The following is a 14,115-nucleotide window of genomic DNA, read 5'->3' as shown; positions in this document are numbered from 1 at the left end:
GCGGGTGCGGTGGTTCTGTTCTTTAATTTTTGCTGCAATGAATGTCACACACGGAGTGGCGGTGGTGGCGGTGACAACATTTCGCTGTAGCCAAAAATGGGTTTGTTTCTCTTTATGGCGCATGATAAGGCAGGGAAAAATAAATCGGATAGACGGAGAGATTTCTGCCAATCCTTAGCCGGGAATGAAATGTGTGTATGTGTCTTGAATTATCCGCCCCCCGTTTCCTTCCTCTTCTAGCCGGTTGGATTTGTCACAAGAATGGCGCGAACGTGTGTGTCCCATCCGTACAAATACATAGACACACACGCACACACACACACACACACACACACACACACACACACACACCAGACGAAATGAACAAACGCAGCGCTGCAGAGCGTGGTTTTTGGAAAAAGCACCATTAAACATATTGGCGCCATTAATCGTAATTCATTACTATGGCTCAAGGTTTTTGGTGGCTCTCTTGTTTTTTTTTGCTGTGGGAAAAAAGCCGCAGGTCTCGGGGTTTTTCTTTATCAGCGACAGCAACAACGGCGATTTTAGCTTGCGCTTCCATTTTTTGACAGCTGTTTGGGGTGAAATGAAGCTAACTAAAAAAAAAAAAATAGACAAGACATTCCCCCACACAAACGCGCGCACCCTCCAAATGATATGTCGTACGTAACGAGCCGACAAAAAATGCACTAGATGAAAGCAACGGGGGGATGACGGGGCTGAAATGTTTCAATATTTAGCAGCGCAACGGGCGCAAATCACACCGAAACGCTCACGCATTCCTTGCGCTTACGCGCAATCGAACACACATTCCGCAAACAAACACACACACACACACAGCCGGACAGTGCGCTATTAGCAACGCCGCAACGGGTTCTAATGCCGAGGCCGAGCTCTGATCTGATGCGACGGCATTCCGGAACATTTGGAACGGAGCAAAATTCCATCAGCCCGTGAAGCGATCAAAATTGTATTGTACAGCTATATGTACAGCACGCGCATGGTGCCAGAAAGCATGGTGGCAGACCCCAGCAGGAGCGAACATATGGGACACAGCGACGCGCACTGCACGGATAATAAATGCGGTTGTGCACGGATCGATTCCGGCCAGCAGCGGGCCGGTGCAATCCCTTTCCCCTTTTACGCAGGAAGAAGCATCCCACACACACACACACACACACACACACACACACACACACACACACACACCTTCATTACTTTCAAAGCTGGCGTGAAGGAATTGGCCGGTGATGGCAACACAGCGCCACACGTCGTCTACGCGGGACAGCACGGGCATGGGGTCCTTATGGCGAGGATATTTACCCCGTTCGTCCGCGGAGCGTGCAGCGAAGTGGGGTGAGATGAGAGGGCATATATTACAATCTGGAGTACAACAAAATGACGCACGACGACGCCCGGTGACATCTGCCGTCTCGCTCTCTCGTGCATCCTTTCTACGCTTTCCTTCCTTTCGCGCAGCCACACACTCACACACGCGCGCGGGCGCGCGCTCCCTCTCTCTGTCTAATGTTTATGGTTGTTAATATTGTGCTCTGGCTGCTGTTATTGTTTGTGTGAGTGTGTGTGTGTGTACTCCCTTCCAGCGTTGGACCAAGGGACATCAAGGGTGCTGTTGCTTCTTTCTCCCGGGGTAACAAATTTTCATTTGTCGTGCGCTATCATTAGATTTAAATAATTTTGACATCACTACATCACTTTCGGTGCACGGGCGCGCGGGTGCGAATATCAACACCATCTAGCGTGCATTGGCCCTCTCCCGCTCTTGCCGAGCCTGTGCCAGCTCAGGTGAGATTATTATGGGCACTACATAATTTGACGACGACAACGGCAAGGCCTGCTCATCGCTCGTGTCATCGCTCATCGTACGGCTGCTGTGTACGGCGGTATATGCATATTCTTCGACGGCGAACCACGAATCACCACGCGTTTGTCATTGGGCACCACCTTCTGGCTGTCCCACCACCAACGACTGCGCCCGTAGTGACCGTGAAGCAATTATTTTTATTATTACAACCGCTTTTGCTCGCTCTATTAACTTGCCCGGGTGTTCTTGCTAACCATCTGGAGGGAAAACAGGAATAAAATACACACACCCAACGATGCTGTGCGTTGTTGCATTAAAGAAATGTGTTTGCTTTTTGCCACCGCTGAGCGATGCTCCGATAAGCGAGTGCTGGGGTGAGGGTGGCGCACATTGCACAAAAGATTAAATGGAAAAGTTAAGAATTTGTTGCAATCTTAAATGAAAAACTCGTTCGCGCAGAACAACAACAAAACCAGCAAAAAAAACTGCAAAATATCCTTTATCTCCGTTCTCCTCACACTCACACCGTCACCCCCTGTACTCTTGGCTCTTGTATCTGCTCCAAAAAAGTGGATGAAGAAAAAAGGGGTTTTTCCTTCTTTTTTTGCATGTTTTAGTTTTCTTTCATTTCTTTTCTTTTTGGTTCTCTCATAGTTATCACCGAGTTATTTTTCTTTTATTTCCATTGAATGTTTCCTTACTCATGCATCCCTGAGAGGGCAGGCGGGCTGGCACAGGAAGCGGTAGGGAGCAGTAAGAAAGGAGCAAAATTAAAGGAGTTTCCTTTCGGGCACGCGAAATTGGTTTTTCCTTTTCGCTCGAGCCATATTCCCGTGTTAGCAAAAGCCATCGCTAACGGGTTTTCGTTCAACGAGACGAGATGATTTCACCCCGCCCCCCTCCCTGCCCCTTCCTTGCACCATTTGCTCCAGCACCGGTCTCCAACTGATGACGGTGGGGAATGGTGGTAGTAGGAAAATTGGAAAATAACGAACAAAACCGTATCACGAACCAAAAGGAAGGGAAAGGGGAGATGTTTGAGAGATGAGTTGTGTGTTTGTGTGTGTGTCGGAGTTGATAGCAAGCAACAATGAACTAGAAGTATAACCAAAAAAAAAAAAGACAAAACGACACACACAAGCTCCTCGCTTTCAGAGGCTCAAAGTTTCCTTCCCAGCTAATGCTGGAGTGCAACATCGGGAGTTGCGCCCGAGCTCATGCAAAAACAAAGGAAGGAAAATGCTAGCCAGCGTACTTGCCATACCGTACCAGGCCGACGATCCATCCATCCAATCCGTTCCACAGCCCGAGCGGTCCGGATCCATCGGGCCCGGCTTGAGTTGGTATGAAAAATTCACATTTGCGCAGCTCTTGTTCTAATATGCAGAGGGATGTTCGTTTGTTTTTTTTTTTGGTTGCTTTTTCGAACTCTATCTCGCTCGCTCACATTTGCCTTGCGTTCATTTCTCCACAGACATGGCCTTCTCGCTTTCGCTCGCTCGCGCGCGCACATCTTCATCATTCGCGCGTTCGCTGGCTTCGCTCTATTGCTTCGCGGATTTGAAAAGTGTGTGTATTTAGACGGGCGGGCAGGCGAAAGGCGCAAATGCGCTGTGTGCTGTATTTTTGTTTTAGCTTTTTTTTTCTTCTTCTTCGCTGTCCCGCTCTACCTTCCCCCAAAAACAAGCGGCTAAGGGGGTGCTTTTGATGCCGCCTTTTCGCGTCGAGAATCGAGTCAGATTTGCCTTGCCTTCTTTTGCTTGTAACGGAGTTGTGTTTCTCTGCGTCCCAGCACAGCGAGGCACACAGTGCACACCGCGCTGTGTCTTTCCTTGCCATGCGGACGGCAGCGGACACACAAGCACACACACATACAGAAACACAACGTACGGAAGGTTGGCTTAGCCTTAGCCTTCGTGTGCTGGCCGTCGTCGTCGTCGTCGTCGTTGTTGTCATTTTGCGAGCACTTTCTTGAGGAGCGCTCCGCCACGGAGATGATGTCACAGTGCTGGCCTGGCCATGTGAGCGGCTTCTGCGCGTATGAAGGAAAGCGACGACGACAGCACCCAGTGACAGCCGTCCTCCGCACCCCGTCTACCCGCTCTGTACCCGAAACCCCCACCGACACTGGCTGGATGGAGGAATTTTGCGGTGGCATGAAATTGACCCACCAATCTCCGGCCCATAACATCCTTCATTTCAATCAGCCGTATAAATAATAGCATACTGCCATCACTTTTCATAGGCCCAATGGCAGCTGCTCGTGGCGCAATAGGCGGAGCCAGTGCGCTTTTTTCTCTCTCAATCATACCCCGCCCCCTTGAGGGGGGGCGGAAGGTTGCACGGTGCTTTTGCTGTGTGTTTTGCTGCAGAGACGCTAACCCGAGACACGAGAGTGAGAAACGATGATGATAACTCGGTCGTTCTTTTTTTTTCGCTCGCAATTTTTATTCTTTGTTTTTGTTTCAAGATGGGTTTGCGTGCAGCACAATGGGTTTAGGTTTTTGGGTGGTGTGTGTGTGTGTGTGCGAGCGCGAGAGAAGGTAGTAAGAAGCAGAAGCACGTTTTTCGCGCACACAATCACGCACACATTCAAACGGGGCAGCACGCGGTCACACGCATTCGCTCTCTTGTGCTTGAGCGCAATGGGTGTTGCCATCCCGTTCGCTCGTGCAGTAGCGTTCTCTCTGTTACATACACACACGCACACTATGAAACCAACATACAACACACCAGAGCGAGCGGTGAGAAAGCACCAATAATGAGCGGATGAGCATGAGCCACAGCTCACGCGTGAGCCGCTCGCGGTGAGCAGCGTTTCATTCTCGCTCACTTGGCCCCGTTTGTTTGGCATCTTTCATTTTCTTCTTCCTTTCCCTCGTGTTCGCATTCTCCATGTTGCGCGCGTGTGTGTGTGTGTGCGTGTTTAACGAGCCGGTGAAGAGGCGGGACCATAAATTTTCTCTGCTTCGTGCCGTCTCGCTCCGCACGAGCGCGGGCAACGATGCTCTGTTTCGCTTTCGCGCGCCAACAGAACAGCGCCAAGGTAAAGCGGTGTTGTTTCCACCGGGTTTGTCGAAATGGATCCACCCTTGGTCAGTGGGGTGTACTGGGGGGGGGGGGGGGGGATTCCATCCGTGGGCCCGTGGCCCAGCCCCAACGTGGATCATCATCGCCGTTGTCGTGTGTGCGCGCGGGCCAGAGGCTGGGCAGAGATAAATGTTGATTGACAGTGTATATTTGCCTTCGAACCGCGTACGACGTGCACACACACCGGGTCGAAGTTAACGGAAACGTCGGACTGGTCTCGCGCGCAAAAAAAGCCAGCCAGCCAGCCAGCATCACAAATATATTTTGTATTTATACATATCTATATATATATATACGCACACGCATACATTTTCCCACCATCACGCGAACATCTTGCTCAGCGACCGGCAAGTGCGCGCAAGTGACGATCCCGTGTGGAAGACTCGGTGGTTTTGCGGGGCCGGCGGGGCTATTGTTCTGTGTGCGTGCTGGTGGCTGTATCTCGTCACCTTGCAGCCTTCCTTCCCATCATTGTTGTGACGATTCGGTTTCGCGTATCACGTTGGAGCACGCGTCTTTCCAGCCCACCGCGTTTCCCCATCCATCGGCACTTACTTTCCCATAGGAACGATGGGATATATTCCAATATAATACCTTCGCGCCATTACCTTCCCCTATCACCACCACCACCACCATTGAAACCTACCGTGCCTCCGTCGTGTTGTCATCGTCCTTCTCAGCTTTGCGCGTGTGCATGTGTTTGTGTGTAGGTAGGTTCATTTGCACCGCGCGCGCATACACAAAAAAGGCGGGTGAGCAGCAGCCGCCGCCGCCAGCGGCAGCTCACTTCATCTCACCACTGTGGGCACTGTGCTCATCTCGCTCCATCCCATCCGTCATACGTCCGGGGTGCTGTGGATGAGCCGTACCTGTGTGTGTGTGCGAGCGTGTGAGTAAATGTTGCTCCGTCACACTCACACCAGCGCAGCGGAGCGTACGGCGAATGCGAAGCGACCGAAGTACGCGACCGAGAGCGCACGAGAAAACCGATTCCGTTCGGTTGGGTCGTTTCGAGCGCGTTTAGTCATTTATTATCATCATAGCCCAGCACACACCGCACCACACTAGAGCGCGCGCACACAGGCCAGCAAGCAGCAGCGCCCGTGCCCCACACAGAGCGGAGAAAAGCAGCGTGCGTACGACGAGAAATCACCGTTCGTGTTTTAGTGGGTTATTATTTTTTTTTACTATTATTCGCTGTTTCGTTAGTTGTTGCTGCACTTACTGTTGTTGGTCGTGGTTGTGTGTTTGCTGCGCTGCCCCCGCAACCAGTGTGACCAACGCTGTCCCGTGTGTCGTTACCGTATACTGTTGTTCGTGTTGTTCGGTGCAACAATAAAAAAATATACAGAATCGCGCGCGCGTCCTCCCTTCGAACGTTCTGTTTTTTTTTTGGGACCGTGTTTGCCGTCGCCGCGCGCGTACACACACTAAAAGGTTTTTTGGCACTTTTGGGCCCCCTCGGAGTAAAAGCGGCCAATTTTGCGCCAAACGCCAGGCCACCAGGCCAACCAGCGATCCAGCCAGCCAGCCAGCCAGCCAGCGGGGCCCATTTTTCTCGCACCGAACTACACCCGAACGCCCGCACGACGGGAGCAAGAGAGAACGAGTGCGTATGTGTGAGCGTGTGCATGTGGCCGACACTGACCGGGAAAATATATTGCCAACCGGGGCTATGGAAATTAATATCCTCTAATCGGGCGACACATAAAAACAAAAACCCATCTCGCGCGAAGAGCAACAGCAGCAGCATCAGCAGCAACAGCGGCCTGTGCCACCCGCAAAACAATAATAGTAACAACGGAGTGGAGAGTGGTGCCCTTTTTTGGTTTGCAAAACCGATTTTCGGCCGGCTGCAGTTTTCCAGCAACGTATCGATACGGGCGCGCGCGTGTGTTCTGCTGGCGATCGCGCGGTCCCTTATTAATTTTCGCTGCCGTTTTCAGCCAAGCGGCTTTTTGTTTCTTCTCCCGTTTTGATTTGTTCAACTGTTGCCTCATCCCAACATTCCTCCCCTTTTTGGCCTTCGGTGTTAGGTTATCATCATTTATTAGTTTGAAATTTTTTATATCAAAATTAAATTTAAATCGTTACCGCCGCCCGCGGTGTGTGTAAGTTACACGCAGCAGCAGCAGCAGCAGCAACAAACCACAGCAAGAAACGAAACAAATTCCCAATGCGACAGTGTGCGCGACGGCCTAAAAGAGTGTGCTCTCTAAGTGTTTTGTTTTGTCTTTCTCTATCGTTTCTTTAGTTTCCGTTGCGTTCCCGAAAAGTCAGAGTAGCCCAGTCGTGGTAGTGTGTGCAAAACAACGGAGCACAAACACGCAAAACAGTGCGCGCGCGGAACAAAACCAAAACCAAAAAAAGAAAAACAACGAAAATTGTGTCTAAGTGTCCGTTTTTTGTGTGCGTGTGCGCGCGTGTGTGTGTGCGTAAATAATTCGCGTTGACACTAACAACCGGCGGCTGTTCCGGCGGTTGTACCGGCGGTTTACAGTTTCTGCAAAGGGCTTCGGAAGCTTCGACGTGAACGGTCTCCGCGGGCGGCCGGGTTTGGATCCCCGACGGGAAAATAAAAACAGCGCCGCCAGTACCCGCGCAAGCAAAGGATGTGATCGTTTTCCGGCGAGGCGGAGCCGCATTCTCAACCCACTGACAGGCGGGAGTGTACATGTATCGCACTTTTCCTAGCAACCCAGTATACGGCATTTTTGCAACCACCAAACCACCAAAAACAAAACAAAAAAAATACGAGAGAGAAAATAATAATCAGAATATCTGACTCCTCCTCGCCCTACCCCCGAAAACGGCACCCCAATACTTGCGGAACAACGCTTTAATGTACGAATCGCTGTCTGGAGCAAGTCCGTTGAATGCAAGAGCAAAAAAACACTACCTACCTTTTATCAGCTCATTGCAACTGCAAGCGAACAACTTCTATTGCTAATTAACTACAACAACAACAACAACTACTACTACTAGCCTACTAATACCGCTACTACTACTACGGCGTGATACGAAGAGCGGCAGAAAAGTGCAGCAGAATACAGCAGGTATACGAAATTGTAACATTGAAGCAGGCCACGAGCGTCTTGAAACGCAACAACCAAGGTATACACAAACCAACACAAAACACAACGTGCCGGAACGAGGAAAGTGAGGGAAAAAAAGCGTAGCTTTATTTTTTAGCAACAAAAGTTTTACCAAAAAACAACCAACATACGACAGCGCACACGATCACATCATCAGTGAACCAGAGTGAAATTAAAACAAACAAAAAGATTCTTACAAACACACATCCACCATTTTGGCTAGCCGATAGAGCGCGTTCTATCGGGTGCGCGCTGTCTGATGATCTCCTGGAGAGTGTAGCCCGTGATCGAGCCGTGGGTAAAAGCAGCAGCAGCAGCAGCAGTAAGCGACCCCGCAAGATCTGCCGGCGCGCGGTGTCTGTTGTGGAGCAAGTATACGAAACTGATGATAGATTTAGAAGTGAAGATTGCCTAAGCAAAGTACCTTGTGCTGGTTCTGGAGAGAGAGAGAGAGTGGCAAACAACAGCACAAGAACAAAACGACAACGACGCAGATACATCACGCAGCGGCACAGCGTTAAGAGAAGTTATCTTTATATACAAATTATACAGCCTATACCTTTATATATACACAAGCGCGCGTGCGAAACAAAAAACGCGAGATAAACACAATCACACAACGCCGCCGCCGCCGCCGCTACTGCTTGGTACACTTCGAAGTCGGTGGAAAATTTCGTGGTCCAGCAAATAGGGCAAACGCATCGCAGGATCTCAGCGAGGGACAGGAGCGACAGGTGCGTTGTGCGGTTCGGCGCCCCGCACACCTCCCCCCCCCCCCAATGATCGTGAACGATCGCATCCGTTTGCAGCTACTGCAGCTCCGCGCGTCACCAGTCGCGTAATGCATGCTTCCGGTGGCACTGATATTGGGCGGTGAGCGAGCGGTAGCAGAGATCCGACGGGATAACAGAAAGGTTAAGAAGAGCATTAGAATAAAACAAAAAAAACAACAAACCCCAACACACCACCAAGGTTCTGCAAAACAGTAATTGTAAGTGATTTCGCGTGCAAACAACAGCAAAAAAAAAAAGTGAGTGAGCGAGAGTGTTTTTCGGGCGATTTGCGTTCAGCGACATAGATAGAGAAAACGCATCATGCACCGTGCAAGTGGTGGCGTACCGTTGCAGTGCGTATAGAGCGCGTGTTGCCCGCGTGTGTTGCATGGGTATTGCAAATATATGTGTGTGTGAGTGTATGTGTGCATAGAGTCACATACACGGGAGTGTAGTTTTTATGTGTATGTGTGTGTATGTGCGTATGTGTTAAAAGAGCGCGAGAGTGTGCGTGTGTGTTGTATGTATGGCGATTGATGTGAAAGCGCGGTGATAAGTGCGCGAGTGTGTAATACGCGAGGATCTTACCCCCGGCGAGGGGCAGCAGGCAGCAGGCATCAATACTTAACGTGTGCCGCATCAAGCGCGAATCAAAACAACCGCGAGTGGAGGTGCCCTTACAACACCCACCACACACACACACACACACACGCCAAACGGCCGCTTGCCAGCAGAAAGAAAGAAAAACGTGGCAAAAACGGCCGAAATCTTGCGCCACGGCGAACCACATTCCGGCTTCACCAGCAACAACGACTACTTCAACGATCTACACACATGGCACAGCCTAGGGTAAGTTTGGTGATTGTTTTTCCTTCCTGGGGTTTTTGCGGGTGAACCGCGATCGCGAGACGCCTTCTGGCCGTGTGTTCGCGTCTCAATACAAATAGACTGGTTGGGCGGGATATTTGGGGAGCAGGAAAGAAGGAGCGAGAGCGCACGAAACATGTAGGAGTGGTGGAATTTGGGTTCGTGCGGATGCTGGAGGACTCGTGGACCTCCGCACCGGAACGCGCACCGCGCTCGAGGATCGTTCGAGAATTCTTAATTTAAATGCAAATTTCAAACCCATCATAATCTCTTTCCGAGTTCGGAGGAGTTTTTACAAGGAATGTATTTACCCCTCCTGCCCAGGTTAGCGGTGGTGTGGTACGTTCCAAGAAGTCGATCGTGCCCGCCGTCCACAGGTAATGTGTGACGGCCTGGCCGGCCCGGACAGTTTGGGCGGTTTAAAGACAGTTTCAGTTTTCGGGTTTTGCCGCGCACCATAAAGCGTTAGAACTCTGTATGCCCATGTGCGTGTGTGTTTGTTCGTCGGCCAAACAGAAACAAACAGTCAAGCGGTGGTCCGTTTTTGAGGGGGATGCCGTGCTGGGAGTTGTCTCCTGCCAATAAAAAGCCCTGATTATTGGTACCGTGAAACTCCGGCATGTGCGCTTGTTTGTGGGTGTGAATAAGAGCCTGCATGTGTGTGTGTGTATGTGTATGCCAGTAGATGCAAATGTCAGCGGGAGATGGTGATATTGGTTAGGCAGGCAAAAGAGGGATGCCCGGACCGAACCCTCTGATTAACTGCGGGTCTTAACAGCGGGAGTCAGCAGGAACTCGTCTTTTCCTTGCCAGAATGAGCCTGCCGCCTGATGCCTGGTTTGGCGAAAGGTACAACAGAGGGACAGGGAAATAGAGAGAGAGAGAGAGAGAGAGAGAGAGAGAGAGAGAGAGAGAGAGAGAGAGAGAGAGCATTCAGGAATGACCTCCTCCTTCGCCACAGGTAGAAAACCCCAGCACCTATAGGTGCCTCAACCGGGTTCATTCTAATCCGGTGAAAGAAGAAAGTACCGACCCTGGAGAGCGCACAACTCAGCACAAGAAAAACACACAAAGTTGATTGGATTTTCGGGGCGAAAAAAGAAAACCGACACACAACAGTCCTATTAACAAGCGCTAAGGGTGTTTTGCCGACCGAGCGAATCAGGAGGGAAGTGCACCTACACACACACACACACTACCCAACTGCTAGCAGCTACCCGTCGCTCAAAAAGGGATATTTGTACGGTTTGTTACGATCATAAACGGATCGAAGGTCGGCTGGTGTTTGGCAGGCAAATTAACTGCACGCAGAAGATGTGACCGACACTTCCACCATAAGCCACCATAAAACGGTAACCAGCTTAAAAGTCGAAGTCGAAGGAGAGAAGTGTAAATACGGTAACGGTACCACCACCCTTGCGAGGGGGTGAACCGAAGCAGAAGGAAACTAACAACGGACAGGAAGGTACCATGCCTGATCCAAAATTAACTCTTTATGATGGTGATTTTTGGGCGATCGTAAACTTGTCATATAAACATACCGAGACACACACACAGACACGCACATGTACGATCGCTCACCTTCCCGCTGTTGTGCGGGCTCGCAAATCATCCACCAACCAACCATATCGGCTTGCTCGCGGGAAGGGAAAGAACACACACACTTTTACCCATTAAGCCTTTTCGGGATAGTCCGAAACACACAAGACACAAGCGATCTCGTGTGCGAGATGCGAACTCTTGTGTTGAAGCTTGTTTCGTGTGCTTGGGGAGTAATGATCCTCGTTCCATGGAGATATCACATTCCGAGCAGCAGGCACAGAAAGAAAGCACCAAACACACACACACACACACTTAGAATTCGGGGTGCTGATTATGAAGGCCCCCATCCAGGCATTATCCAGCAACATCTCATACGGCTCATAATTATATGACTTTGTCGTGACGTTCGCGGCGGTTTGCTAAGGTTACCATGGCAGTAATGGTTTGGATTTAAGTGTTTCTTTTTTTGTTTTTATTGTAAACCTTCATCATATTGCGGATTGTAAAAGCATGATGAAATACACAAACTCCCGTGAAAGCTTGAATTACAACCCCGATGAAAGGATTAAAGCTAAACAAGGTGCCTGGCGCGTACCGACAACATCTGACGCATCTCACAACCTGAACCCTCTGACAAGGCAAGATCCTCCTCTTCATTGCTTTAAAATGTTGTAAAGCTGCAACTGCTTTTGGGCGACGGTGGTGCTAACAAGGCTAGCCCAGGCTTATTGGCTGGTTTATGTGCAATTTCAGTATGATTGCGTCGCTATAAAATTGTTTGCAAACAGCACACTAAGTGCGTACCTGAAGGAGACAGCGATAGAGAGCGAGAGCGAGGGAGTGTTTATGGCGGAAGATCGGCGGAAATGATGGGTCTATTGCAAACCACATTCCGCTGTAAATGAGGAGGAGAAAAATATTGTGACCGCCAGATTTCATATTTTATAGCACACTTCAATGACGCACTGTGGTGCGGTGTGTACCCGCCGTTCGACCCTACTTGCGAAGTGTGCAACCGACTGGAAAGTGCATTTGTTCAAACAACTTCAGCGCGGCGGCATTGTACGCGGGCTGGAGGAAAGAGCGTGATCAATTTGTGCCAAATCTCCCGTTCCCGGTGATGCGGTGTGTCGTTTCTCCATTTCTGTTTCGTTTTGTTGCGACTCAATCGTTCGAATGTGACACAAGAAGAACGAACTCCCTCTCCCCGCAAGAACAGAACCGATTAGCGAAAGACCGGGTCGAGTAATTAAATGTCTAATGGCAACACGGAATGCAGCGAGTCGATGTCGTCCGCCGAGGACCATCGGTGAAATTGACCGATTGTCCTAGCGCAAGCACACACGCCCGCACCGTGCCGTTTTGCGTAAAACCCAGCGCAACACCCAGCGTGCGTTTGATGCAAACGAAAGAGGAAAAAACCCACGATGAATTATTACATTCTATTTTTGCAAAGTTCGTTAAAGGGGGATGATGCTGTGTGTGTGTTTTTTGTGTAATAAAATCTTCCTTAAAATCCCGAAAGTGGTCCGCATTTAAAAAAAAAAATAAAGAAATACACAAAAACCAAGCGTGGGATTTGCATTCACATGTTAAGTGACACACAGTTTTTTACATTACAACCCCGATCGAGCAATGATCTTTAGCATGTTCTACATGTTTGTCTTCGCTTGTGCGCGACAAACATCGATCGGCAGGATTTCCAAATTCCGACAGCATGTTTTAAGAATGGGTGCTTTCTATTTTTTTTAAATAAAAATGCGATTCTCCCCATCTCAGACGTTTTACGACGGCTCGGTTCCGGATTTCCACGGTTCCTATCCCCACCATTTCAGCGGCTTTTCCAGCGGCACGACGGCACATTGGCACCGCCGAATCTGCATCGCAGTTCGGAGTACTAGTTGGGTGCACATCTTTTTTGTCCTCCCCCCAATTTGCCTCCCCGCCCCTTTGGGCGCTAACAAGCGTCTCGTTTTATGACAACATTTTCATAAAAAGAATGTTCCCGGCTCTTCCCGCCGCAGCCCAAAACACGGCGGCGGAGTGAGATGAGTTTCCTCGCGATGTTTTGCCTTTATTTTACTGGTGTGCCTGTGGCTGTGTGTGTGGTACTGTGGTGTTTATTCTCCCTTCTTAGCTTAGTAATACCCTCATTGAATGTGCCAGCTTACCAGCCGCGTTAGGCAAACGTGCAAGCATAAACCCGTGGAGGTTTGGCCATGTGGAAATTTGCGTTCAAATTGTTGTGCTTTTTTTTTGGCCCTCGCCTGCGCTGCCTGCTAGCCATAGCCGGCACATGCACATTTGTTGAAGCGTCAATTTCCCAAAAACCGTTGACTTATGCCACACAGCTTCGTTTTTTTCGTTGTTGTGTCTAGCTTAGAGGTTTAGAGGGGGTGCCGCCTAATGATTATTATCCCGGGCGTATCGTCGTTCGCCAACACCAAAACGAGTGGCAATTCGCAACAGATGGGTTTACAGGGCGAATGGGTACTTTTGAAGGGGGTGTTTATTAATATTTAACCAGCAATGGTGATGGCGAAGCAAAACGGCAAACAAAAAGATGCTCCGACTTTCAGAATGCGTTTCAAAGTGTGATGAAATTCATAAAGCAACAGCGGCTGCCGATACGGCGCACACATTTTAATCAACTTATACTATATGTTGCCAAACGAGCTCCTTTTGTCGCGTCAAGGAGCAGAGAGAGAGAGAGAGAGAGAGAGAGAGAGAGAGAAGCAGGTTGCCAATCTAGTTGGCATATAAAATGATTACGCGTGCAAATGTTTGCGTTTGCGGTGCGTCGTCGTTTTTGTTTCGAATCCGCGCGCGTGATGCGTTTGCAGCGGCAAAGATTTTCCCCTTTTCCCGCACAGTAGCAATCGTTTTCCACCTTCAGTTCTAGCACATGTTAGTGCGTGTGTGT

At 49.8% G+C, this 14,115-nt stretch overlaps 1 protein-coding gene across 10 annotated transcripts in view; it reads left to right on the top strand.

Annotated features, from left to right (window-relative positions):
- Window positions 1-5,038: 5,038 nt before the first annotated feature.
- LOC133391240 (homeobox protein homothorax) overlaps window positions 5,039-14,115 on the top strand; it is a 143,209-nt gene continuing 134,132 nt past the window's right edge. The window contains exons 1-4 of one of the 10 annotated variants that reach the window (XM_061643432.1): window positions 5,050-5,181; window positions 5,959-6,047; window positions 6,125-6,524; window positions 7,170-9,632. In XM_061643432.1, coding sequence (XP_061499416.1) covers window positions 9,618-9,632 — 15 coding nt within the window. In that variant the 5' untranslated portion in view covers window positions 5,050-5,181; window positions 5,959-6,047; window positions 6,125-6,524; window positions 7,170-9,617. Of the gene's footprint in view, window positions 5,182-5,958; window positions 6,086-6,124; window positions 6,525-7,169; window positions 9,633-14,115 lie in introns of those variants that run through there. The other 9 variants (XM_061643431.1, XM_061643429.1, XM_061643427.1 and 6 more) reach the window with 9 other exon arrangements.

This window comes from Anopheles gambiae, chromosome 2 (genome assembly GCF_943734735.2).
Source record: "Anopheles gambiae chromosome 2, idAnoGambNW_F1_1, whole genome shotgun sequence".
Classification (NCBI taxonomy): Eukaryota; Metazoa; Arthropoda; class Insecta; order Diptera; family Culicidae; genus Anopheles; species Anopheles gambiae.
The sequence above is the reverse complement of the archived record's forward strand: the minus strand, read 5'-3'. Positions and strand labels throughout refer to the sequence as shown.